General features: G+C 50.6%; 1 protein-coding gene across 1 annotated transcript in view; it reads left to right on the forward strand.

Annotated features, from left to right (window-relative positions):
* Nucleotides 1-27,067, forward strand: part of DYNC1LI1 (dynein cytoplasmic 1 light intermediate chain 1) — a 528,072-nt gene that overhangs the window by 483,324 nt on the left and 17,681 nt on the right. Inside the window, exon 12 of the mRNA XM_078663930.1 lies at nucleotides 19,670-19,825. Coding sequence (XP_078520056.1) covers nucleotides 19,670-19,825 — 156 coding nt within the window. The remainder of the gene's footprint in view (nucleotides 1-19,669; nucleotides 19,826-27,067) is intronic.

Consider the following 27,067-nt stretch of genomic DNA (forward strand, 5'->3'; position numbering starts at 1 on the left):
TTCAAAATTTGAAATATATTCTTTTATTCTTGGAAGATTGCCCAGCCAACACGTGTTTCATCTGGGTGAATGACCCTAAACTTCATGAGGAATTGAGGCAAATAATGGAGATCTGATATCTCTCTGCCGGTTGTAATTCCGTCCTATAGGATAGGAGGTTGAGTAGAGTAATGTACTCCGGATAAAGGTTCACAAGTAATTTGACAGCGAAATCCACTTTCAACTGGAATATTTTAAGGCTCGAAGTCTTCCGGTCCCAGATGCTGCGATCGTTCTCGTTGGACCAGCGTACTCGCTTGGTCAGCCTTGCCAGTCTTCTGGCTCTTCCGAGTAATATTTTGAATCTTTCGTAGTGTACCTCACATGTGCCTGCACTACCTATTGACAGCAAACCAGGGACTCAAGCCTTTAAATATTCCATAAAGAAAAGAGAAAATCTAGAAGAGATTCTCGACACTGGTAGCGATCCAAAAGTCTCAACCTGCTCTATCCCCACCATAGTTGCATAGGAGCTGAAGCTTTTGGATATAATTCCACCCAAAGGACCTCCTCCAGGGGCATTGCTGAAGTCTATTCTTTTTACAATTCGAAGCATCCTTTTTGTTCCAAATCCAGCTTTAGCAGTTGCTTGGTTCTTGCCAGTAGGCCCTTCACTACGGCTCCTATGTCCACACAGCCAGCGCTGAAGTCAACAGCAGACCTGTGTCCAGAATTTTGACCCAGAGGATTGTGAAGAATTAAAGATACAATGAGGATCGCATATTGGTGAAACCAGTGAGGCTGCCTATCTGCTCCCATCCCCTTCTGCAAATACAGTGGATTACTTGGTGCTGCAAAATGTGAGTGGACGTGACACTTTGCCCAACATATACATGAATCCTCCACCCTTTTTTTCAAGGCCAGCAGTTCCAGAGGAAGTGACTTAATCTAATGTCATTCTTAGGAACGTGGTTGAGATATTAGAATGTGCTCTTTCTTTAAAATCTGATGGCGGTCCTATAGGCTGCCTATTCTTGGACTGAACCACTACTGCCCTTTAATGAGACACTGATAGAGCCAATAAAGGATGCCTGGAAAAAGCCCATATTAACCGCAGCAGTGGAACTTATTGTGGCAAGGAGATACATGTCTGGTCCAAGTGCATCACTGTTCTTGACAGTGCACCTTCCCCAGAGTCTGGTGGTAGAAACCTCATCCTGTGCTAACTCTCCCACTTCACCCTCCCAATAGGGAGTCTAAAAAAGGTTAGAGGCTATTTGGCAGGCAGCCCGGCTCTACACTCCCTAAATGCAGCCTGTCTCCTGGTGTGGTATACCCATCTTCTATGGTTCAACCTTAATGAGCATTTCATATAGGTGGTCCATGACAAACCAGGCACATCATTCGGGCTGGGCTAGATACGGTGGCTAGGACGATAGCCTCCTAAGCAGACATGCCTGGCTTGGGTTGACAGGCTTCTCGCTGGACATTCAAGATTCATTAATGGAAAAACTATTCAACATAGCCTGCCTTTTCGTGGTTAAACGGATGCTGCCCTCAAAGTTCAAAACTGGGAGGACTACAGCCCAGTCATTGAGCCTTCAGTCACCCACAAAATACTACAGACAATTATAACTGTTTTGAAGCTTCTTGAAGGGATTTCTTTTTTGACAGCGTCCATCCTCGTACATACAAACCCCATGACATCCTGGAAACACTGGGACTTCTTCAGAGATAAGTATTATAATTCTAAAACAAAATTTGTATATAATTTTCATCCATTTTCATAAATATTGTCTGAAAGGGTCAAGTAGTTTCAACAGCCCTGCATCTGGAGCCACAATACTGCACCATAGTCGCATGGCAAAAGTCCAACTGTTTCCTGGACGAAACACATTAGCTGGGTTAGTCATTCATTCAACAAGTGAAAAATAAAGAATAATACTTTGATTACAAACTAGTATCCAAGTATCTTATTCACTGCAAAACAGCTGTGGAATACATTTGGATGTTACTTTTCCATAAATACTGAATATTCTCACTATCTGCAGAGTGTTTCTCCTACGTTTGTATATACCAGGTTTCTGATAGTGTTTTTATTTTTTGGTAGGGTTAACCCAGGGAGTAGATCCCCCTCAGACCTTGGAAAGAATTTGGAGTGTGGTGTTACACGTTACACCTTTTAACCCCTTTTAACCGTTCTTCGTGATTTATAACCCTCTAAGCCTCCCCAGCAGCAAAACCCACTGTTCCATCAGAGCAGACGTAAGGGCTGTCAAACACAGCAGCCCTCCTCCTCTGATGATGATGACTTCTCCTCTTCCTCTGCACCACTTGAAGGAGCATGTGTGACCTCAGGGTGTGGTCATTGTAACTGAACCAATGAGTACTTCCTAGTTACCAAAAAGGATGATCGCATTCTTCCCATCCGAGACCTCAGACTGTTGCACCTTTATCACTGCAAGGAAAAGTTGAAGATGCTGTCCTTTGCTCAGATTATTTGGGCACTGAAAGTAGAGGGCTGGATAGAGTCCCTTGACTTGCAGTACCCGTATTTCCACATACCAATCCTGCAGTTAAATAGGAGGTGCCTTCACTTCATTGTCGGTCCACTCACTAGCAGTTTGCTGTCCTCCTATTCGGATTAGCATCAGCACCCTGGGTCTTCACCGGGGTGATCGCAGTGGTGCCGGCCTATCTCAAGAGATCAGGAATCTCTGTATTCTTGTTCCTGGCAGCTCCAAGCCAACTTACCGAAGATGGTGTTGCACCATCTGCAGGCAACAGCATCCCTGCTGTTTTACCTAGGATTTTCCATCAACATGCCCTAGTCTAACCTTGAGCCTTCGCAGCCCCTCTTCGGCAGCAGTACTGGATATGACTTAATTTCAAGGCTTCCCTCCTTCCCAGGGGTTAGATGACATTCTGGATATGATTATGAAGTTTTGGGGGTAAACTTGTATTTCAGTCTTGATAGTTCTCTGCCTCCTGGTCTTGCCCACGTGATGGCACATGAGAGCTCTCCAGTGTTCACCTCACAGACCGTGATTCCAGCATGAGCAAGACCTAGCTGACAACATTGTGATCTCCTGCGACACTGTGGCGACTTGACTTAGTCAGTGAAGGAGCACCTGTTGCAGGGGACCTCCTTCTACCACTGACATTCATAGCAATGAGGTGATAGATGCAGCCAACCTCAGGTGGGGTTCTAATCTGAAGGTCAGATTATTTTGCTTTCCAGAGGGACAAGTATTTCACATCAACCTGCTTGAACTGAGGGCAGCTCAGCTGGCACTCAAAGCACTCGTACCTCCCTTTCACGATCATTCTGTCCGGATTGATGGAGAAGGCCTCATGTACTGGGCTTGCGCGCATCAACCATGTGGCCTATTCTGTGAACACCAGGGCTGACCGCCTGAGTCAGTGTCATCTTGCCAATCACTAGTGTGTCTTTATTTGTAATTGGTACTAAATATCTTTGCTCTGTGGTCACTCCTGAGATGGATTTTAGATTTAGAGGGGACAGCTGCCACTAGATGTGGAAGACCTCATCCTTTCAGCTTGTTGTCCTACTACCAAGATGGTCTACTCTGGAAGGTAAAATAGATGTCACATAGTGTGTAACGAATGATGTGGACCCTTTAAAAGGCTCAGATCATCTGCATTTCTCTGCTTTCAGACCAACCATTCCTGTTCAAATCCCTCCTCATTGTGGTATTTTAAAATGGGATTGACAAATATGTTTCCACCTACCCCATTTATTATTCCTCCATGAGATCTTAATCTTTTATTGATTTTTGAATCTCTCCATAGTTGTCACTTAAGGCTGTTTCCTTGTGGACATTACCTTGCAGGTGCATCTGGCCACCCTAAAAACCCTTCTCAGACAAGTTAGTCCTCAGTATTAAAGTGGTTTTCCTTCCCTAGGTGATTGTGACCCTTTTTCATCCGGTAAAATCCTATTACGCTTTCCACCTTTTACCTTCCAGCCCATCCCCTGAAAGAGGGCGGGGCTCTGCCTCTAGGGGCGGTGGAAAGAATGGACTGGGCACTGACATTGGAGTGGTGGAGGGGAAAGGCAGAAGACAGTCTCTGGCCCCAGAGAGGACTAGGCCACAGCAGTTCAGTTCTAATACTGATCACACCAAGGAGATTAGGTCATACAACCAGCTTTTTATGGCGTACACCGATGGGAAGAAAGCCAAGGCAGTACAGAAGATGACTTTATCCTGTTGCATATTACTGCTCATAAAGATGTACTAAGCCCTTACTAAGTGGGAACCGTCAGAGGTAATCTGGCCCATTCGACCGGGTCACTGTCTTCCACCTCAGAACTAACCATCGGTGTTCTAGTGACTGGAATTATGCTGCTACATAGGCTTTCCTTCACAACTTTGCCAACATTATTGCTTGGATTCAGAGGTGAGAAGGGATGCCACTTCACACACTCTGTGCATCCAGGATTTCCTCCTCTGACTGTTCCTTCAAACCCACAACCTGGGATGGGTACTGCTTTGGAATCTATTAACAGGTGGGGAATTTACAGGTACAAGTATCTGGAAGAATTAATATCGACTTACCTTTGGTTACATTCTTTCTGGTGGATACCCTGTCTACCTGCTGTTTCCTCAACATTCCCACCTGCCTCCCTGTTACAAAGGTTGGCCATAGGCCACGTTAAAAAGGTCCCAGCCTAGAATTCTGAAATGCAAAATGCAATGCCACAAATGATCTTGTTTCTTTGTCTCTAGGGGCTATTGAAAAAATGGCCTGGACACTGACATCGGAGTGGTGGAGGGGGAAGGGAGACGAGGCACTCTATGGCCCCAGTAACATCACTATGGAATTGGAGCCAGCTTCTTCATACCAGAGTAGGGTAAAGTTCCAGGATCCAGTCTGGGGCCTTGGAACTGTAGCAGGTTGAGGAGTCTGCAGGTAGATAGAGTAGCCACCAGAAAGATAGTGACCAACGGTAAGCACATTTTTGTTTGATGGTTGATTTAGTGTGCTCTCAAACAACTGGTGCAAGGTCACACCCAATAATGACTGGACAAGAACAGACGTTTAACAGCGAAAAGTTCAAGAGGATGATCAACCTTAACCTGTAGTTACTTAGGTAGTGGAGAACAGACAAAAGATCTCTGAGAAACAGCCATCTATGCTGGGAACTTGAGAGCTCCAGATCAAAGATTTAAAGATTACAAAAAAAACATAGGCAAGTAATGGTATGTAGTGGGGATAATAAAGATTGGTTTGTCCTTCAAAGCAAGTCAAACAAAGACACTCAAACAGGGTTCTTGTAATGCGCGACTACTCACCCGTTAGGGTTTCGGGGGGAGACGGGGTGGGGGAGTGGAGGCTTAGATTTAGTTTGAGCCAGGTCTTGAGGTCATTCCTGAATTGAGGCAGCGACTTTGATTGCCTGAGATGTAGAGGCAGGGATTTCCAGGTATTTGCAGGAGGGTAGGAGAAAAATCTTCCTACAGCCGTGGTCTTGCAGTGCTGTCCGAGTTTTTGGATGGTGCCGGCGTACATTGCGTTACCATAATCAAGTCTGCTGCTGATGATCGCATGGGTGACCGTTTTGCTGGACTCTGTAGGGATCCACTTGAAGATCTTCCAAAGCAGGCGGAGCGTGTGGAAGCAGGAGGATGGATGCCACTGATTTGATGGTTCATTGAGAGTGAGGAGTCTAGGATGATATTGAGATTTCATACATGGACCGCGGATGTAGGGTCGTTTCCGAGTGCTTCGGGCCACCAGGAGTTGTCTCCTGGAGGGTGGAGGGCGAGGAGCCCAAGATGAGGACCTCGGTCTTGTATGAGTTGAGCTTGAAGCAGCTGTCCTTCATCCAGGTGGTTATGTCTTCACCCATTTGTGAAAGTTGCTCTTGGCGGTCTGTTAAGACTGTGGCTTAAATGATGGTTGCAAGCGGGCCATGTAGATGTAGATGTTAAAGAGAGTGGGGCTGAGGCACTCCGCAGCTGATCTCTGTGGGTTCTGAGTTGAACAGTGGAAGTCCTACTTCGTTCGGTCGGTAAGGAAGGAAGGAAGGAGCAGACCCAATCTAGGGCTTTGTATCGGATGCCTTCGTTGTGGAGTCTTGCGCAGAGGGTGTGGTGGGAGTCTGTATCGAAGGCGGCTGAGAAGCCCATTAGGATTAGGGCTGCAGTCCTGCTTCGGTTGAGGATAGTGCAGGGTGTCTGCAGCGGCGAGGAGAACGGTCTTAGTGCTGTGGTTGCTTCTGAAGCCCGACTGGGAGGGGTCCAGGATGTGGTTCGTTTCGATGAACTTGCAGAGTTGGGCGTTGATGGTTTTCTAAATAACTTTAACTGGGAAGGGGAGCAAAGAAATGGGTCTGTAGTTCTTGAGGTCTGTCGGTCGGCACAGGGGTTCTTCAGCAGAAGGTTGATCTCTGCGTGTTTACGGTCTTTTGGGAAGATGGTGGACTCTGGAGCAGTTCATTGTGCGGCAGAGCAATGGACCACCTGTTATATCACTACCAGCTATATCAAATACAGCAACCAGTTCTGGAAACCAGGCATCCGGAACCCGACAGGATTTCTTCCTGCAATTTCATCCAGAATTCAATACCGAAGTAGTCATTGTTATAGCTGATCTCCAACCATGCTTCGAGGAAGTAGAGGAGGCATTCTCACACTGGGGCGTAAATTCAAGAGCCCAAGAGTAGAATGGAAGACCGAATAGAACATCACCACCAAAAGTGGGGGATTTTATAAGCAATACAGGAGTGAATCAGAGCTTCAGCTATAGCATGGAGACCTGGAGAAAAGGTTGTGGAGAAATAACATTTTCATTAAAGGAATTCATTGTGGCGTGGAAGGACAAGACATGCACGGTTTTGTTAAAGACCGTCACTTTCTCAGGAAGCAACAGGAGAGTACCTCCTCCCACCCCCACCCCCGAAACTCTATCCACACATTGCATCACTTCTGGAAGACAAAGAAGAGCTGATGTCCTTAGCACCTACCTAACATTGCAATACTACAAGTTTCAGTTCTTCAAGACCTTGCATCTACAACTCTGAGTAGAAGGGAATTTAGGTCAGTTCTTCAAGACCTTGCATCCACAACTCTTAGCAGAAGGGAATTTAGGTCCATCGTTGTCTTTCTCTATCCTCAAAAGATCCTGGATCAATAGTGCTCCCAAGCGCAACTTCTACATCTGAAAGAGACACGTTAGTATTAGATTCCTTACCTTAGAATATGCCCAGGCGTCAGACTGGATCCGGAAAATTTTGCATAGCAGTACCCTTGCGCGTCGGTAGGCGTCGTCTGCGGCTCCGCGTCCGTCGTCGGCGTCGTGGGCGCCGTGATGACGTCGTCGGAGTACTTAGACGCCGCCTCCGCGTGCTGACGTCAGTTCTTCTTTTTTCCGCGCCAGCAAGCGCAGATCTGGAAAAAGCAGTTCCCTGGTCAATTTTTGACTAACTTTTTGATCCTTTTGATCCTGTTTCGAAGTCTCTCGACTCCGATTCGGTGCCTTAGGGATGCCCGGCTTCAAGCATTGTGACGATTGCGACCGGCTGATGTCGGTCACGGATCCTCACCGCGTCTGTTTGTCGTGCTTGGGCGTCGACCACGACGACAAGGCCTGCTCCGACTGTCAGGCCCTCTCTTCGAAAGCCAGGCGGGAGCGGTCCCGTAGGCGCCTCGAACTCAGACAGTCGGTCCCGCGCCGTGAGAGGTCCCGATCCCACGGGAGGTCGAGGGACAGGTCGCGGGCCCGGAGCCACCACAGCTCCGAGAGTAGGCCTCACTCTTCCGGGTCGAAGTCGTCAGGTAAGAGGCACAAGAAGTCCAAGCGGCGTCATCGCTCCTCGGACTCCCCCCGACGCTCGCAAGATGCGGCCGGGGGTTCGGGTGACACCACCCACGCGGCTCCGTCGGAGTCGCGGGCGCCGCGTTCGGCTCCACACCCCCCGGTCCCTGGGCTGAACGCGTCGCAGGAGGAGATCGAGCGCTTCGAAACTCTCTCCTCCGACGGGCTCCGCGGCGCCTCCGGGCCCAGCGGACCCGTCTGGGAGTCCTAGCGGGTCGGCGGCTCCGGCCCCGACGCCGTCGGGTGCTTCGGCCCCGACGCCGCCGGCGCCTTCGGGCCCGGTGCCGCAGGTCCCCGTTATCCCGGCGCCGAGGGGTCCAGTTGTGCCGGCGCCTTTGGGCCCGGCGCCACAGGACGCCGCTGGCCCCCCTTCGGGATCTGGTTCGTCGCCGGTGGATCTGACGGCCTCCCCGGCGTCGAACCCTCAGGTGTCGCCTCCGGCGCCGGCTCCGGGCGGCGCCGGCCCCGGTCCTGCCCCCATTCCTGTTCAGCCGTCGGGACGGCCCCGTTGGGCGCCGCTCCAGACGTCGTTTGGTGAATTTCACTTTTATGAACAGGCCCCATTAATTGAGAACCCTGGATTTCAGGAGATGGGTGAGGAGGAGGACTGGGAGGGGTCTGAGGACCCTCTGACCAGAGAGTGTCAGTCTCATGAGGACTGGACAGGAGACCTTGGGGAGGCCAGTGGCCTGGACACCTCTCCAGACACTGGTTTTGTCTCCCCTCCTACCGTGGCTTCGGAGGAGGGGGCAACTTATAGTGTGGTGCTGAATGAGGGCTGCCAAGGCCTTGGGCCTTGAGCTCCCCGTCGCGGCCGTGAGGACTAACCTCCTCACTGAGGTCCTTAAACCGCAGTCAAGCTCGGCCGAGCCTCTGCTGCCCTTTAATGAGGCCTTGACGGACGTTCTTTTGGGCGCTTGGTCCAGGCCCGCTACGGGTTCGCCCGTAGATAGGAACGTGGCCAGACGCCACCGCCCAGCCCCGGGCGACCCATGTTTCCTGTCCACCCACCCCACCCCCGAGAGCCTGGTCATCCAGGCCTCCAATTCCCAGACCGCATTCGCGTCGGCCCCGCCGGATCGGGAATCCAAGAGGTACGACCAGTATGGGAAGAAGATCTTCTCATCCCTGAGCCTCGGCCTGCGGTCTTCCAACACCGCCTGCCTCTTGGGACGTTACACCCACTCGGTGTGGGACAAGGTCGCGGAAGTGCTGCCAGAGTGTCCGTTGGAGGTACGGGCCAAACTCGGCCAAGCCCTTGTGGAGGGCCGGGATGCAGCAAAATACTCTATTAGGTGTGGGCTGGATACCACCGACTCGCTAGGCAGAGCGATGGCAACGACGGTGGCGGTCAGACGCCACGCCTGGCTGAGGTCCGCCAACTTCTCGGCAGATGTCCAGAACACGCTTATGGACATGCCGTTCGATGGCCGTCGCCTCTTTGGCGACAAGGCAGACCATGCGCTTGAGCGTTTTAAGGACTCCAGGGCTACGGCCAAGTCCTTAGGCCTCTCGGGCCAACGCCAGCATCCGGCTGCCTATCACTCCTTTCGTGGCCACGGAAGGGGTGCGCCCACACGCGCCGCCAGCCACGCACCGCAGGGCAATACCCAACGCGGTGGCGGCCGTGGGAACCGCCGTCCGGGCGGTCGGGGGCAACGGCGAGGTCAGTCCACACCTTCCCCCGCAGCATCCGCCTCAAAACCCTCCTAGTCCATGCTTTCAGGCCCATGTGACGCCAGTTGGAGGCAGGGTTTGCCATCACCACCTCCACTGGCGCACTGTCACGTCGGACAGGTGGGTGCTGCAAATCGTCCGAAGGGGCTACTCCCTCCCCTTCGAGGCGACTCCTCCAGCCATGCCACCACAGAACCACCGTGTATCGGGGGATCACTTGCGACTTCTGCAGGAGGAAGTTATGGTCCTCTTGGCCAAGGGGGCCATCGAGCGCGTTCCTGGGCCAGAAGTAGGGTGTGGTTGCTACTCCCACTACTTTCTGGTACCCAAGAAGGGCAAAGGGGGCCTACGCCCTATCTTGGACCTACGGAACGTCAACGGCTTCCTCCGGAAGGAGAAGTTCAAGATGTTGACACTGGCTCAGGTCCTTGCTGCCCTGGACCCAGGAGACTGGATGGTAGCGTTGGACTTGCAGGACGCTTATATTCATATCCCCGTCCTGCCTGCCCACCGGCGCTACCTGCGGTTCATGGTGGGCCACGAGCACTTTCAATTTACCGTGCTCCCCTTCGGCCTTACCAGCGCCCCACGGGTGTTCACGAAAGTGATGGCGGTGGTCGCAGCTCATCTGCGCAGGTTAGGGGTTTCAGTCTTCCCCTACCTCGACGACTGGTTGTTGAAGGCGGGCTCGCCCCAGACAGTCGTCGGCCACCTCCAGACGACGGCAGACCTCCTGCACCAGCTGGGGTTCTCCATCAATGTGCCGAAGTCACACCTGTGCCCCTCTCAGAAGCTCCTCTTCATCAGAGCGGTTCTGGACTCGGCGCGGTTTCGGGTTTATCCGCCCGAACAGCGGGTCCGGGATATTCAGGCTCTGATTCCCATCTTTCAGCCGTTATCCCGGGTTTCGGTCAGGTTGACGCTGCGGCTTCTGGGGCTGATGGCCTCCTGCATCGTACTGGTGCATCACGCCAGGTGGCGGATGCGGGCTCTGCAGTGGGACCTGAAGTTTCAGTGGGCCCAGCATCAGGGCAACCTATCCGACCACGTCCTGATCTCGGAGGGCACTGCGAGACAGCTGCAGTGGTGGCTTACGGACCGCGATTGGGTCAGCGGCAGATCCCTCTCCCTTCCCCAACCGGAGCACGTAGTTGTGACGGACGCGTCCCTCCAGGGCTGGGGAGGCCACTTGGGAGAGGCGGAGATCAGAGGCCACTGGTCTCCGGCGGAGTCCCGGCTCCACATCAACCTGTTGGAGCTCAGGGCGATTCGTCTGGCACTGAAGGCATTCCTCCCCTCTGTCCGGGGGAGTGTAGTGCAGGTGTTCACGGACAACACCACCGCCATGTGGTACTGCAACAAACAAGGCGGGGTGGGGTCGTGGATCCTTTGTCAAGAGGCTCTTCGCCTTTGGCAATGGCTGGAACGCCAGGGCGTGACCCTGGTGGCTCAACACCTGGCAAGTTCTCTGAACGCCAGGGCGGACGAGCTCAGCCGCCGGTGCATGATGGATCACGAATGGCGTCTGAACTCGGACGTGGCGCAAGGCCTCTTTCAGCGATGGGGAGAGCCTTGGTTAGATCTATTCGCCACCGAAGAGAACGCGCAATGTCATCAGTTCTGCGCGTTGGAATTTCCAAGGCGGCACTCGCTCGGAGACGCTTTTCGTCGCGAGTGGAGTTGCGGTCTGTTGTACGCCTTTCCGCCTATACCACTTCTGCCCAGAGTGCTGAAGAAGATCAAGCGCGACCGGGCCCAAGTCATCCTTGTGGCTCCGGACTGGGCTCGAAGGTACTGGTATCCAGAGCTACTCAGTCTGTCAATCGATCCCCCGGTTCGTCTGCCTCTCCAGGAGGACCTTCTGTCGCAGCAGCGGGGGACGGTCCTCCACCCGAACCTGTCCAGTCTCCACCTCCATGCTTGGAGATTGAGCGGCGACAGTTGAGACCATTTGACTTGCCTCCTGAAGTCTGTAACATCATTCTGGCAGCCAGGCGTCCCTCCACAAAGTCGGTATACGCCTGCAGGTGGAACAGATTTGTGGCATGGTGCACAGCAAAGGCTGTGGATCCTCTTTCTGCCCCTCTTTCTGAGGTTCTTCTCTTCCTTCTTTCTCTTGCCCAGCAGGGCTCTGCTCTGGGCACTATCAAGGGCTACCTTTCTGCCCTTTCAGCCTTTCTCAGGCTACCTGATCAACCTTCTTTGTTCAAGTCCCCTATTGTAAATAGATTTCTTAAGGGCATCACTCACACGTTTCCTCCTGTTCCGTTTGTGATGCCTCAGTGGGACTTGAACCTGGTTTTAACATTCCTGATGTGCGCTCCCTTTGAGCCACTTCACAACTGTCCTCTTCGCCTTCTGACTTTGAAGACTGCTTTCCTGGTTGCCATCACCTCTGCCAGGAGAGTGAGTGAACTCCAGGCTCTTTCTTGTACTCCACCTTTTCTGTCTGTCCATCCGGACAAAGTGGTGCTTCGTACCAAACCCTCTTTCCTGCCCAAGGTTGTCACGGCCTTTCACATCGGGCAGTCTATCACCTTGCCAACCTTCTTCCCGCCACCGCATCCCTCTAAAGAGGAAGAGCGGCTCCACCGTCTGGACCCAAAACGTGCGCTCTCATTTTATCTGGATCGCACACGCCAGTTCCGGGTAGATGACCAACTCTTTGTTGGTTACGTGGGCGCTAAGAAGGGGAAAGCGGTGCACAAGAGGACCATCTCCCGGTGGATCATCTTGTGTATCCAGGCATGCTACTCCTTGGCTAGGAAGGAGCCCCCTGTTGGATTGCGGGCTCATTCTACCCGAGCCACGGCGACTACCACTGCCCTGGGCAGGGGTGTGCCCTTACAAGACATCTGTCAGGCAGCTACGTGGGCATCGCTGCACACGTTTGCAAGACACTACTGCCTGGACAGCCAAGTCCGGAGGGATGGCTTCTTTGGCCGTTCCGTCCTCCAGGACTTTCTGGTGTGATTATTGGTTCGCAGACCCACCACCGTGGTTGGTATTGCTGGGGTATCTATTCTAAGGTAAGGAATCTAATACTAACGTGTCTCCTTCAGATGCACAAGTTACTACTTGTGTAACGATATATCTGTAAGAGACATTAGTTAGTATTAGATTCCTTACCGACCCACCCGTCCTCCCCGTTCTGCGAACCAATATCTATGGTTAGGGTTGTCCCCTTTCAGGGCCCTAGTTATAATGGCACCAGTGTTGGTTTTTTGACATGGCTCTGCGTTTCTGGCGCGGAAAAGCTGTGTCTAAGAACTGACGTCAGCACGCGGAGGCGGCGTCTAAGTACTCCGACGATGTCATCACGGCGCCCACGACGCCGACGACGGACGCGGAGCCGCAGACGACGCCTACCGACGCGCAAGGGTACTGCTACGCAAAATTTTCCGGATCCAGTCTGACGCCTGGGGATATTCTAAGGTAAGGAATCTAATACTAACTAATGTCTCTTACAGATATATCGTTACACAAGTAGTAACTTGTGCGTCTGGAAAGAAGTTCTTGTTTGAATCGTGAAGACAGCAAGAGGGGATGGATCCAGGATCGGATAGGACGGAAACCGTCAGTTCAAAATGGCATTGTTAGAGTAAAAAAGAAAATGGAAATTTCTGCATCAGGAGCCAGTTAGATTCAACATCTTGATATGCTCTGGGGATGTGAGGTGAAGGCCCAGAGAGTTCATCAGCTCATCTTCAGCCTGTGAAATCCAAAATGATGAGGACTAATCATAATTCACTATTTTAGTAAGACAGGATAAACTCCTCCATGTGGTAGTTTGTGACGCAAAGGGGGAAAGGAAGGAAATTAAGTTTGGAAGTCATTACCCCTTTTCCCCTTCGGAACTACATACCTATTTGTGGTGGAGTTTCCTGGCTGCTGCAAGGGACTCACTAGCTTTTAAAAAGGCACTGGTTTTGTCACAAATCCAGATAGTTTCATAAGAAACCATTTACATCTTGTGCAGGAAAACTGTAGGTGTGGCATTATTGTCACAGAGCTCAATTTGCGGGGTGAAGGGGCACAGTTTCTTAAAGCAGTACTCCTGATAACACTGAAAACTAAGCAGTGTAACAATATTTGCATGTCCAATCTTTACAAGCCCAACTCCAGTTCAGAAAAAAATCCTTAAATACACAATAGTCACTATTTTGGAAAAATTAATTAGGGCTCTTGTAATAGGAGGGGACTTCACTTTCAATTATGGATGGCTTAAGGAATAGATCCTTGATCAGGTTAGCTCAACTGATCATTCTCGGTAGAAGGAATGGAGTGTCTCAGTAGTATGTTTTTGGTATGCAGGCACCAGCAACTTGTAATCACCACCTACTCTTTTTACTTAGCTACTCGTAGGACCTATGACTAGCTTGAATATTTTCTGGTGGGGTCCTCACTTATTGCAGGGTTACAGACAGCACCTTACGGCGCACTTCTATGTCAAACCATGCCCTCTGCTCCGACTGACCCCCCACATAGGAAATTATGCAGGTTGAATGACAGCCTCCTGAGGGATAGGCCCATGATAGAGAATCTTGAGGTTATCAAGAATCATTTGAAAGAAATGATCAAAGATAACTGAATACCAACACAGTTTGGTACGTTCTTCAAGCAGCGGTCGAAGGTCCGCTTCATCTAGATTTTATTAACTGATTAGAAACCTGCCAAAATTTAGATGCATAACTCTAAAGTTGGAAAGAATACACAGGAGAATGTAGCTCTGTAGGAAGATCACGCAATGCAGACTCTTCAAGAAATATTAGATTTACCCCAAACAGTGCCTGAAATCAAATAGAAGTACTATAGTAAGGCAGCAATGCAGGTAAATTGCTGGCTAAAATAGCTTGTGATCAGATCGGGGTAAAGGATTCTGCAAGCCATCCACAAACAAACGATATTGACATAGCGAACATCTTTAGCTCTTACATTACCATGTATCCGAGTACTCCTCTTAACCAAGCAAGTGGACCATCTTGAGCACCTAATTGCAGTAGAGGAAGGGATCCACAGCACAGCAGATGTGAAAGTTGGCAAAACTCTGGGCTTGTGTGGATTTACGCATAGATTTTGTACATTCAACTGTACCCTGGCAGAATCCTAACAAAACTATTTAATTTATTTTCAGACATCAGCGTCTTTGGGCCAGATACACTAATTCATTTTGTTGTGGTTTTTGAATTTATTACGCATTTAGCGCTTCAGTAACATGATACCAAATAGCTAACTGGGTTAAGGAACTCATAAGGATTCTCTAATTGGATTGGACATGCTTAGGGCGTCCTTTCCAATGAGCAATTGTTTATGGTATGTTTAATGTTTTGCGACTGAAATGCGCTTGCAAAACTTTAATATTTTACCGACACATCAAAGGAGATGGTAGTCTGTTCACAAACAGGAAGGGGACACCTTCCCCTTTGTGAATGGTCCATAAACATTTTTTTAGAACCAGGCAGTGGTCCCTGGGAATACTGCTTAATCTTAAAAATAGTTTTACAACCTTTTTATTTTAGGTAGTTATTGTAGGAGAGTAAGGTCTGCTTCCTATGGTCGCCCCCACTTTTTGCTGTGATTCTCTGTTTTTTTTTACTTTAGTGTGGCTGTGGGCCTGCTAATCAGACCCACAGCCCAGCTGTTCTCTCTCTAAATTGATACCATGTACTTTAGGTACATACCTAATTGGGAATTGGGTCACCTTTGTGGTCACCTCTGTGAGCCCCTGTATAGTGTACCAAAGGTACCCAGGGCATAGGTGCATCTAAGGCCTACCAGGGGCTGCAGCATGTATTATGCCACCCCTGGCTGGCCATCCAAACTGACACCACAGGCTGATCACTCAGCTTGGATAAGGTGGTGTAATCACCCCTTACTTAGATATAGTATATCTATATCTACCTTATATATAGACACATAGTAATCTATAAGTCACTCCTATGGCTGGCCTTAACAATCCTGAAGTGCTTGGTATTATGTGAGAGGGTGCTCTAGCATTAGCTGAGCCCTTCTGCAGCTTTCGGAACCATCTCCTTATAGCTGTTCTGATATAGCCATACCATATACTCTTAAGTGCATTATAATCCTCGCGGTTAATGCTAACTTTGGTTTGGCTTTATTAAAACATGTCGTGTAAGGTGTAAAACACTTTGGAATACTACCCTCCCGCCAGTCCTGGTGGCGGGGGTAGCATTCCACCCTTCTAGAGGGAGAAGACATGTAGTTACTGCTTTACCCGGTTAAAGTTAAACAGAGCCTCAGCATCACAAAATGGATGCTGCTTCCACAGACACGAGTCTGACCTCCTGTAGCTGGGGAAAAACTCCAGCAAGGGAGGCTTGGACAATAGGTTTCCTGTCGAGGGAGGTGCTAGCACCTCCCCAGACAGCCTGTAGTGTATTGGGGCAGGGTGGGTTGAATGGAAAGATGCTTTTCCAGACACTGCCTGGGGCACACAAGGTGCTCCATGCATAGCCCGGTTCAAACCAGTTGCTGGGGCACTCCAGCCCCGCTCTGGCTGAAACTGGACAAAGGGAAAGGGGTGTAACCACCCCCTTCTCAGGGTCCACCCATAGGACGGACCTAGCAGGTAATCCAGCCCCTAAAATCAGTATAAAGATAGGAGCTGTGTCTAGAGACTTTAGATTAATCCTGGAAGAAACTTTGATACGAACTCTTGGACCTTCGACGTTCTATATCGACTAGAGGACTGAAGACATCTCCCTTGTGGTCAAGGAGTGACCACCCTGTACAAACAGGCACCACCAGTAACTTGCCAGTCTGCTTTGTTGACGCTCCCGACGGATCCCGAAGACTCAGCGACTCAGGAACTGGAATCTCAGACTTCTCTGACTCCGACCCACATCCACAGCAAAGCTGAGACCCGTGGCGGACACGAGAGACGTGGGACCGGACACCCTGGACATCCTGCATTTTGCTAACACTGCAACTACTGAGGCACCCACCGCAGTTGTGCATTGGGGTTTGAGAAGCCCCAGCCCCGAACGCCATTTGCACCAAAGCTCAGCCCTCCACACTCCACGAGTGCCGCGTGGGGCCTGCTTCTGCATTTCAGCTCGACACGTCTTCCCGGTTGCTAGCCCGTTGGCTAGTTAGCCCCCTGAAGACTTTTCTTTGAATCTACACCACTAGCCTGGTTGCTCCAGGCTTGCTCCAGCTTCCCTCCAGCTTCCCTCCAAAGGAGAAGCTCCCCAGACCTTGCTGGTCTGACTCGAAGCCCATCTTCACTTCCTGCGTGGATTGTGGTTTCCAAGGCTTATTGGGTCCAGTCCGGATACCGACACCGCAGTCAACTAGATCCTTCGTGGGACAGCTCAAATCCAGCTCCTGGTCGTCGCCGACGCCTCCTTGTCCTCGTGGCTGCAGAGACCAGCTTGACCTCTTCACCTGAATCAACTCGACATCGCCTGGTTCCTTCCTGGTCACTGGCTACTGACCCAGACTCTGTCCCCTCTGCTTTCAGGTTCTTCTCATCTCCGATCCACCCGGACACTTTTCCTCTGGTCGCCTGCAGCACTTCTTTGCAGATCTCCATAGAAAACATCGACAAAACCCGACACAAAAAGACACCTATGCACCCGGCTTCCCTGGGTGAGGTAACTCGAGTACTCCGACTCTCCCGTTGGTGTTGACTCTCGAAGTGTCCTAGTTTAAAGGGGTTTACTGTAGTCCATCCGGAAGTGTCTTAAAAATGTAACTTTGTAACTTCTACGTTCTCCATTGTAAGTCAATGGTAACTCGCGACTGTGTTTAGACACTGCACACGTCTCCTGTGGGTCTCCTACTTCCTAACTTTTGGTTGTCTAGTGTAGCCCCAGCGATTCCGTAGGCCTATTCACTATTCCTGAAGTGGTTCTTCTACCACTTACTTAGTATATGGTTTGTGAGGCCCCTAGGGCAGAACTGTATTTGTGCAACTTATAGTTTGCTTAATGAGTAACTTGTGATTTATTTCGATCTCTGACCTCATAAAGAGTTCAGAGGGGTTGTGTTAAAAATAAATACATATATATTTGATATATACCTTGTGTGGTGTCCTTTCATTTGGTACTCAAGGGATTATAATTGGTAAAACAGCTGGCTTTACATGCTCTCTGAAGTTTTAGCCTAAGACTGCTGGGCCATGCTACTACTAGGATAGCTGGTCTATAAGGTTGACTTTACAACCACCATCAATAAGGGTCGTTTAGACTGGTGCAAGGTGCCCACTAGAATAGTGGACATCATATGCCAGGCTAACTTCTCACAGTTATCTTGTTTTCCTTTAACGTAAATGGGCTGCATTTAACGCAAAAAAAAGTTTTCTTTATTTAAAAACAGTCACACACATGGTGGTCTGCTGACCTCAGCAGGTCATCATTCCCGTTATGGCTGCAAATCATAGTATGTGGCAATTTGCAACCTACCTCTTTAATATTCATGAGGAAGGAAAAATTGCGACCCACTACAATTTGGTATTTTGTAAACCGACACATAAGTACATCGATGGTTTAAAAAAAAAAAACATTGAATTTGCAAAATGTCTGTACACAGATTGTGGCCACTTTTGGTGAATGTAATGTATGTACATCTGGCCCATTGTTCCCTTCATAAGGGAAGCCATGATAACTGTTATACCGAAACCAGATGAAGATGATACATACTCCAGCTTGCAGAGGCCGATTTCGTTATCAAATCTGAAAACCAATATATATAGAAATATTCTAGCCCTTTAATGCCTGGCTTCGTAAATCCAGACCAACTAGAGTTGCTACAAAGTTAGGAACTGTGGTGATAACACAAAAAAGTCTTTCCATATCATTGTAACATCCATGGGACTTCTAAACAAACCCTACTATTCGTGCTTGATGGTGAATAAGCTTTCAACAGGGTGAACTTTCAATTCCTTGGGTAGAACATTGGAGACATTTTGTATTGGTCCTATATTTCAATGGGGGATACAGAGACTCAGAAGGCTTCATTAGGCTGCAAGAAGTGCTCGCCTACTCTTCCCATTTGTAAAGGCACCAGACAAGGGTCTCCTCTCTCCCGTCTATTATTACGCAATCAATTATGAAATGTCTGACTAAGAGAATATGGAGAAATGAAGACCTTGCAGGAGTACAAACAAGCACAGACGAATACAAGATTACCATGTATGGAGATGACATTCTGGTTTCAATCACAGACCCTGCATGCTTACTTCCTCTGTTATTGGATGAACTGACTGAATATGATCAAATTAGAGACTTTAAAGACATTTGCAAATAACAACAAATGATGATCTTGATTCCAAAAGACCAGATTCCACCACTGCAGGCTAAGTTTCAATTTCAATGGGACAAACTCTCCCTAACGTACCTTGGAATACATTCACCCCCACAGTTTCACAACCAATCCAAATTTCAGTAGTTGCAGAAGCATACATTCCCTGTGTGCGAGAGTGCCCAAATTCGTCAAAGACTGGACAGTAAACACGCAGGGTCTGTGGGTTCTCATTACTAAAAAATGCTGTTCTCTTCCTGTGACAGCATTCACTTCTGCTGCAATAAACAAAGTGGCAGAAGGAATGCCTCAATTTCAGACATTGTTGATTGCCTGGAAGGCATTCCAGACCATTCTTTCACTCCCTGTACGACTGTAGACTGAGTTAGGTGTTTGCACATTGGTCCAGACTGAACCCCAAAGCCTGGTCACCTCCAGACGGGAACAGTGTGAGTTCTGTCTACTTGAGCCTCATCAATGCGTTGCATTGGTGACCAGTGGCACTGTGAGCATGACCCCTAAATCTCCAAGCATCCCGATCGCCCATAGTAAGTTTTATGCAACAAACAACGTTTTAAGGAATTTTTGCTCCAGATTTACCTTCCTCTGCAGTAGCCAAAGCAGAGTTCTTTCCATGGCCATGTGCCCTTCCTATACCTAAACCTTTCATGACTTTTCGAAACATGAATCCCTGTACTAGTCTTTTATATGTTGTTCTTCTTAAAGACTTTTAGAACAGTAAACTGTATATGCTTGATTCTTGCTCTGTAATGTGCCCAGTATGGCCGCCATGGAGGTAGTTTGTCAGGTTTCCTTGGTAATACCTTTAATTTTAGCTAAGTTGTCTTCATTGTAGTTCCTGTTCACTTGGTCATTTTGACTTTTACATTTGTATTTTCGTATGTAGCTGGAACTACAAGTGAAGGAGTCCTGGCAAATTTCTTCAACAGTTTGTTAAGCAAAAAAACGGGTGCACCGGGTAGTGGAAGTGGCACTGGCATTCCTGGGAGTGGAGTGATTCCAGTAGGTGGCAACAGTATTTCAAGCACTGTCAAAAAACCAGGTAAGTTTGTTTTGTTATTCTTTTTGTTGTTTTGCACTGTAGTCAATTTTGATGATGAAGTTCACTCACATTTTAAGGAGCCGCATCTCCCACATACATTCTGTATTCACAATCCAGTTAATGTCCTGCTGTAATACTTCACGTGATACTCCTATTTCATTGTACGGTATTGTATTAGTATTTGTTTAGCATACTGATACGACTGACAGCGCTGGCTTTTTGAGTTTTAGTGTGAGCCATTGCTTGCAAATCTAGTTTCCTAGTCAGAGCATGCACACACAGTGTTTGTCTGATTTGTTACTAGCTAGAGCAGGGTTCTCCAACCTTTTCTGTAGTAAGATCTACTTTTATTCAATTATAATCATTGTGACCTACTATTATTCGTTTTGTAACAGTGACCACATCAGACAGAATTACCTTAGTGGCCACCCTATGCAAGATTACCAGCAGTGATCACCCCAGTGGATCAGGAAGGTTGCCAGCAGTAGTGTAAAAATAGGCTTTGTCAACTTGGAATACCATAGCTGCAATGCAAGAGCATTGAGGTAAAACTGTTAATCATGTGGCTCTATTGGGAGACTTATTACTATCACTCATATATCGGCTTTAAATATATTTTGGAACCCCAATCATTTTTCGACAACTATCAGTTTGAGTTCTGAAAATACACACATTTTGTCTCAGATATACACTTTTTAATTTTGATTTCTGTATAGTCAACCAAGCAAAAGCTTCAAATGTAATAAGGTGGGCTGCACACAAGAGGAACTTGCAGGTAGATATAGAGCTACCAGTGACTTGCGATCTACTCGTTGGACAAACCTGAGCTAGAGCTTGCTTCTAAGGTGGTATTGGCCACTTCGTTGACAGCTAGAGAACTTGGTTGGTAGTGTCTATGGTTGTGTCCAGTTTGTGTTATCCTTTTACTTTTACAGCACAACCCATTTGATATATATCCTTGAAGGTATGTCTAATCACATATCTAATATGAAAACCATAATCCAACAAGCCTGTTGGACACAGTCTTCAGTTCATCGTATTATTCTTTTCTTTGTAGCAGTTATACTGAATGTGGAGTGCTTCAGAGGACTTGGCATCTAGATTTCAAGGACACCTTTGGTGTTGGGGTGGAGGAATGGCCTAAAAATCAGTTAAGCTAGGGGTCATGATTTATCTTAATCTGGGGCAGGTTATATGATAGTGTAGTGTATGTCTTGTTTGATGATTGACAATTTGGGGTGCTAGTTTCTCTGTTGATTGAAAGGATGCCTTTCGGTTATTGTCCATGAAGCGACAGCAAGTTTAGTCACTGACCAACTACTAGACTAAAATAGCCTTTTACTGTGAGGGTAATCAAGCAAATCATTGCCTTTGTCAGCATATTTGTTAAAGAAGGACAAGATTATACTTCTAGTGGTTACTTTGGATTCTGAATATTTTAAAGCATGTTCACTGATGAGAGAGGTCACTCTTGTAGAGAAGGTCTCAAACTCCCCTCTCTCACCTCCTAGATGTATTCCTACTCTTCAGATCTGAAAGAAACAGGTTAGTATTAGATTCCTTACCTTAGAATATCCCCAGGCGTCAGACTGGATCCGGAAACTTTTGCGTAGCAGTACCCTTGTGCGTCGGTAGGCGTCGTCTGCGGCTCTGCGTCCGTCGTCGGCGTCGTTGGCGCCGTGATGACGTCGTCGGAGTACTTAGACGCCGTCCTCGCGCGCTGACGTCAGTTCTTCTTTTTTCCGCGCCAGCAAGCGTCGATCCGGAAAAAGTAGTACCCTTAGTCAATTTTTGACTAACTTTTTCGATCTTTTTTGATCATTTTTCGAAGACTATCGACTCGACTGTGCCGGTAGGGATGCCCGGGTTTAAACCCTGCGTCGACTGCAACCGACTGATGTCGGTTACCGACCCCCATCGCCGGTGCCTTCACTGTCTGGGCTCCGACCACAACGACAAGTCCTGCTCAGACTGCCTGGCCCTGACGTCCAAGGCTAGACAGGAGCGGTCCCGCAAGCGACTCGAGCTCCGGCAGTCAGCCCCGTGCCGTTCGAGGTCCCGGTCCGCAAGGAGGTCGAAGGACCGGTTGCGGGCCGGAGTCACCACAGTTCCGGGAGTCGTCATCAGTCTTCGGGCTCGAAGTTCTCAGGTAAGAGAGGCGACATCTCTCTTCTGACTCCCCCCGACGCTCGCGCGACGCGGCCCGGGGGTTCGGGCGACACCGCCCCCGCGACTCCGCCGGAGCTGCAGGTGTCGCGGCCTGCTCCACCCCCGCCGGTCCCTGGGCAGAACGCGACGCCAGAGGAGATCGAGGCATTCCTCGTGGCCATGAGGTCGCTCGCTCCTCCGTCTGGTTCAGCGACGCCTTCGGGCCAAGCGCCCCGACTGAGTCCTCACGCGGGCCGGGTGCTTCGGCCCCGGCGCCGTCGGGTGCTTCGGCCCTGGCGCCGTCGGCGACTTCGGTCCCGATGCCGCAGGGTCCCGCCGGATCCGGCTCCGGGTCGTCGCCGGTCGACCGTACGACCTCGCCGGCGCCGGCCCCCAGGGTGTCGCCTCCGGCGCCGTCCCTGGTCCCACCCTCGATTCGGGTCCGTATTCGACGCCGCTTGGAGATTTCTATTTCTATGAACTGGCCCCATCCTTTGCACCTGAGTACCAGGTTATGGGTGACGAGGGAGATTGGGAGGGGTCCGAGGACCCTCTGGCACCTGAGTGCCAGTCTTCTCAGGACTGGGCAGGTGAGCTTGGGGAAGCCAGTAGTCTGGACACTTCGCCCAACACTGCTTTCGTCTCCCCTCCTACCGTGGCTACGGACGAGGGGGCTGCCTATAATGTGGTGCTGATGCGGACTGCCAAGTCATTGGGCCTTGAGCTCCCCGTCGCGGCTGTGAGGACTAACCTCCTCACTGAGGTCCTCAAACCGCAGGCAAGCTCGGCAGAGCCTCTGCTGCCGTTTAATGAGGCCTTGTCGGACGTTCTTCTGGGCACTTGGTCCAAGCCCGCTACAGGTCTGCCTGTAGATAGGAATGTGGCCAGGCGCCACCGCCAGGCTCCGGGCGACTCTTGCTTCATGTCCACCCACCCCACCCCGAGAGCCTGGTCATCCAGGCCTCTAACTCCCAGACCGCATTCCCATCGGGAATCCAAGAGGTACGAGCAATAAGGGAAAAAGGTATTCTCCTCCCTAAGTTTGGTGTTGTGGTCAGTCAACACCGCGTGCCTCTTCGGCCGTTACACCCACTCTCTGTGGGACACGGTCGCGGACGTGCTGCAACAATTTGCGGAGGGTCGAGATGCAGCACGGTATTCCATCCGGTGTGGGCTGGCTACCACGGACTCACTGGGCTGAGCGATGACAACGACAGTGGCGATTCGACGCCAAGCCTGGTTGAGGTTTGCCAACTTCTCAGCAGATGTCCAAAATACTCTTATGGACATGCCGTTTGATGGCCGTTGCCTCTTTGGCAAAAAGGCAGACCATGCGCTTGAACGCTTTAAGGACTCCAGGGCTACGGCCAAGTCCTTGGGCCTCTCAGCCCAGCGCCAGCCAACGGTCGCCTTTCGCTCCTTTCGTGGCCAAGGAAGGGGCGCCCCCACACGTCCTGCCAGCCACGGGCCGCAGACTAACATCCAGCGCGGTGGCGGACGTGGAAACCGCCGTGGCGGCGGTCGGGGACAACGGCTAGGCCAGTCCACACCTACCCCTGCAGCATCCGCCTCGAAACCCTCCTAGTCCGAGCTTTCAGGCCCATGTGACGCCAGTGGGGGGCAGGGTTCGCCATCACCACCACCACTGGTGCACTGTCACATCGGACAGGTGGGTGCTGCAAATCATCTGAAGGGGCTACTCCTCCCCTTCGAGGCGACCCCTCCAGCCATGCCACCACAGTACCACCGCGTGTCGGGGGATCACTTGAAACTTCTACAAGAGGAAGTTACGGCCCTCTTGGCCAAAGGGGCCATCGAGCGCGTTCCTGGGCCAGAAGTAGGGTGTAGTTGTTACTCCCACTACTTTCTGGTACCCAAGAAGGGCAAAGGGGGCCATATGCCCTATCTTGGACCTGCGGAACGTTAACGGCTTCCTCCGGAAGGAGAAGTTCAAGATGCTGACTTTGGCTCAGGTCTTAGCTGCCCTGGACCCGGGAGACTGGATGGTAGCGTTGGACTTGCAGGACGCTTATTTCCACATTTCCGTCCTGCCGGCGTTACCTGCGGTTCACGGTAGGCCACGAGCACTTTCAGTTTACTGTGCTCCCCTTCGACCTTACCAGCACCCCACGGGTGTTCACAAAAGTGATGGCGGTGGTCGCAGCTCATCTGCGCAGGTTAGGGACTGGTTGTTGAAGGCGGGCTCGCCCCCAGACAGTCGTCAGCCACCTCCAGACGACGGCCGACCTCCTGCACCTGCTGGGGTTCTCCATCAATGTGCCGAAGTCACACCTGTGTCCCTCTCAGAAGCTCCTCTTCATCGGAGCGGTTCTAGACTCTGCGCAGTTTCGTGTGTATCCTCCCGAACAGCGGGTTCGGGAATTTCAGGCTCTGATTCGGATCTTTCAGCCGTTATTCCGAGTCTCGGTCAGGTTGACGCTGCGGCTTCTGGGGCTGATGGCCTCCTGCATCCTACTGGTGCATCACGCCAGGTGGCGGATGCGGGCTCTGCAGTGGGACCTGAAGTTTCAGTGGGTCCAGCATCAGGGCAACTTGTCCGACCAATTCTTGGTCTCGGAGGGCACTGCAAGACAGTTGCAGTGGTGGCTCACGGACCGCGATTGGGTCAGCGGCAGATCCCTCTCCCTACCCCAACCGGAGCACGTAGTTGTGACGGACGCGTCCCTCCAGGGCTGGGGGGGCCACATGGGAGAGGCGGAGATAAGAGGCCTCTGGTCTCCGGCGGAGTCCCGGGTCCATATCAACCTTCTGGAGCTGCGGACGATCCGGCTTGCACTAAAGGCATTCCTCCCCTCTGTCTGGGGGAGTGTAGTGCAGGTGTTCACGGACAACACCACCGCCATGTGGTATTCCAACAAACAGGGCGGGGGGGGGTCGTGGACCCTATGCCAGGAGACTCTGCGCCTTTGGCAGTGGCTGGAACATCAGGGCGTGACCCTGGTGGTTCAACACCTGGCAGGTTCCCTGAACGCCAGGGCGGACGAACTCAGCCGTCGGTGCATGATGGATCACGAATGGTGTCTGAACTCTGACGTGGCGCAAGGCCTCTTTCAGCAGTGGGGAAAGCCTTGGTTAGATCTATTCGCCACAGAAGAGAACGCACAATGTCATCAGTTCTGCGTGTTGGAATTTCCAAGGCGGCACTCGCTCGGAAACGCTTTTCGTCGCGAGTGGAGCTGCGGTCTGTTGTACGCCTTTCCGCCTATACCACTTCTGCCCAGAGTGCTGAAGAAGATCAGGCGCGACCGGGCCCAAGTTATCCTTGTGGCTCCGGACTGGGCACGAAGATACTGGTATTCCGAGCTACTCAGCATGTCTGTCGATCCCCCGATTTGTCTGCCTCTTCAGGAGGACCTTCTGTCGCAGCAGCAAGGAACGGTCCTCCAGCCGAACCTGTCCATTGAGCGGCGACAGTTGAGGCCATTTGACTTGCCTCCTGAAGTTTGTAATGTGATTCTGGCAGCCAGGCGTCCCTCCACAAAGTCGGTATACGCCTGCAGGTGGAACAGATTTGTGGCATGGTGCACAGCAAAGGCTGTGAATCCACTCTCTGCCCCTCTTTTTGAGGTTCTCCTCTTCCTTCTTTCTCTTGCCCAGCAGCACTCTGCTCTGGGCACTATCAAGTGCTACCTTTCCGCCTTTTTAAGGCTACCTGATCAGCCTTCTTTGTTCAAGTCCCCGATTGTAAATAGGTTCTTGAAGGGCATCACTCATGTGTTTCCCCCTGTTCCTTTCGTGATGCCCCAGTGGGACTTGAACCTGGTTCTAACTTACCTGATGTGCGCTCCCTTTGAGCCGCTTCATAACTGTCCTCTCCGTCTTCTTACGCTTAAGACTGCTTTCCTGGTTGCCATCACCTCTGCCAGGAGAGTGAGTGAGCTCCAGGCTCTTTCCTCCAAGCCTCCTTTCCTTTCTGTCCATCCGGACAAGGTTGTGTTGCAGACAAGACCCTCTTTCCTGCCCAAGGTAGTCACAGCCTTCTACATCGGGCAGTCCATCACTTTGCCCACCTTCTTTCCGCCTCCGCATCCCTCTAAAGAGGAAGAGCGGCTCCACCGTCTGGACCCAAAACGTGCACTCTACTTATTTCTGGATCGCACACGCCAGTTCTGGGTGGATGACCAACTCTTTGTTGGTTCCGTGGGCGCTACGAAGGGACGGGCGGTGCACAAACGGACCATCTCTCTGTGGGTCGTGTTGTGCATCAAGGCATGCTACTCTTTGGCTAAGAAGGAGCCTCCTGTTGGGCTGAGGGCCCATTCCACTCAGGCCACGGCGGCTACTACGGCCCTGGGCCGGGGAGTCCCCTTGCAGGACATCTGTCAGGCAGCTACATGGGCCTCGCTGCACACGTTCGCAAGACACTACTGCCTGGACAGCCAAGTCCGGAGGGATGGCTTCTTTGGCCGTTCCGTCCTCCAGGACTTTCTGGTGTGATTATTGGTTCGCAGACCCACCTCCAGGGTTGGTATTGCTTGGGTACTATTCTAAGGTAAGGAATCTAATACTAACCTGTTTCTTTCAGATGCACAAGTTACTTACCTTCTGTAACGATATATCTGTAAGAAACAGTAGTTAGTATTAGATTTCTTACCGCCCACCCATCCTCCCCATTCTGCGAACCGATATCTAGGGTTAAGGTCATCCCCTTTCAGGGCCCTAGTTTCATGGCACCAGTGTTGGTTTTTATCATGGCTCTGCGTTTCTGGCGCTGAAAAGCTGTGTATAAGAACTGACGTCAGCGCGTGAGGACGGCGTCTAAGTACTCCGAAGTCATCCCGGCGCCGACGACGGACACGGGGCCGCAGATGACGCCTACCGACGCGCAAGGGTACTGCTACGCAAAAGTTTCCGGATCCAGTCTGACGCCTGGGGATATTCTGAGGTAAGGAATCTAAAACTAACTACTGTTTCTTACAGATATATTGTTACCGAAGGTAAGTAACTTGTGCATTTCCCCTCCACAGATGATAGTTTGAGCCATTTCTCCTAGTCCCATGCCTCCCCTATCAGGGGAGTTACTTGTTACTACAATGCCACCTCTGATGGCTTGGTGTGCCCAAATTGACCAGT

The sequence above is a fragment of the Lissotriton helveticus genome, chromosome 10, assembly GCF_964261635.1.
Source record: "Lissotriton helveticus chromosome 10, aLisHel1.1, whole genome shotgun sequence".
NCBI classification, from domain to species: domain Eukaryota; kingdom Metazoa; phylum Chordata; class Amphibia; order Caudata; family Salamandridae; genus Lissotriton; species Lissotriton helveticus.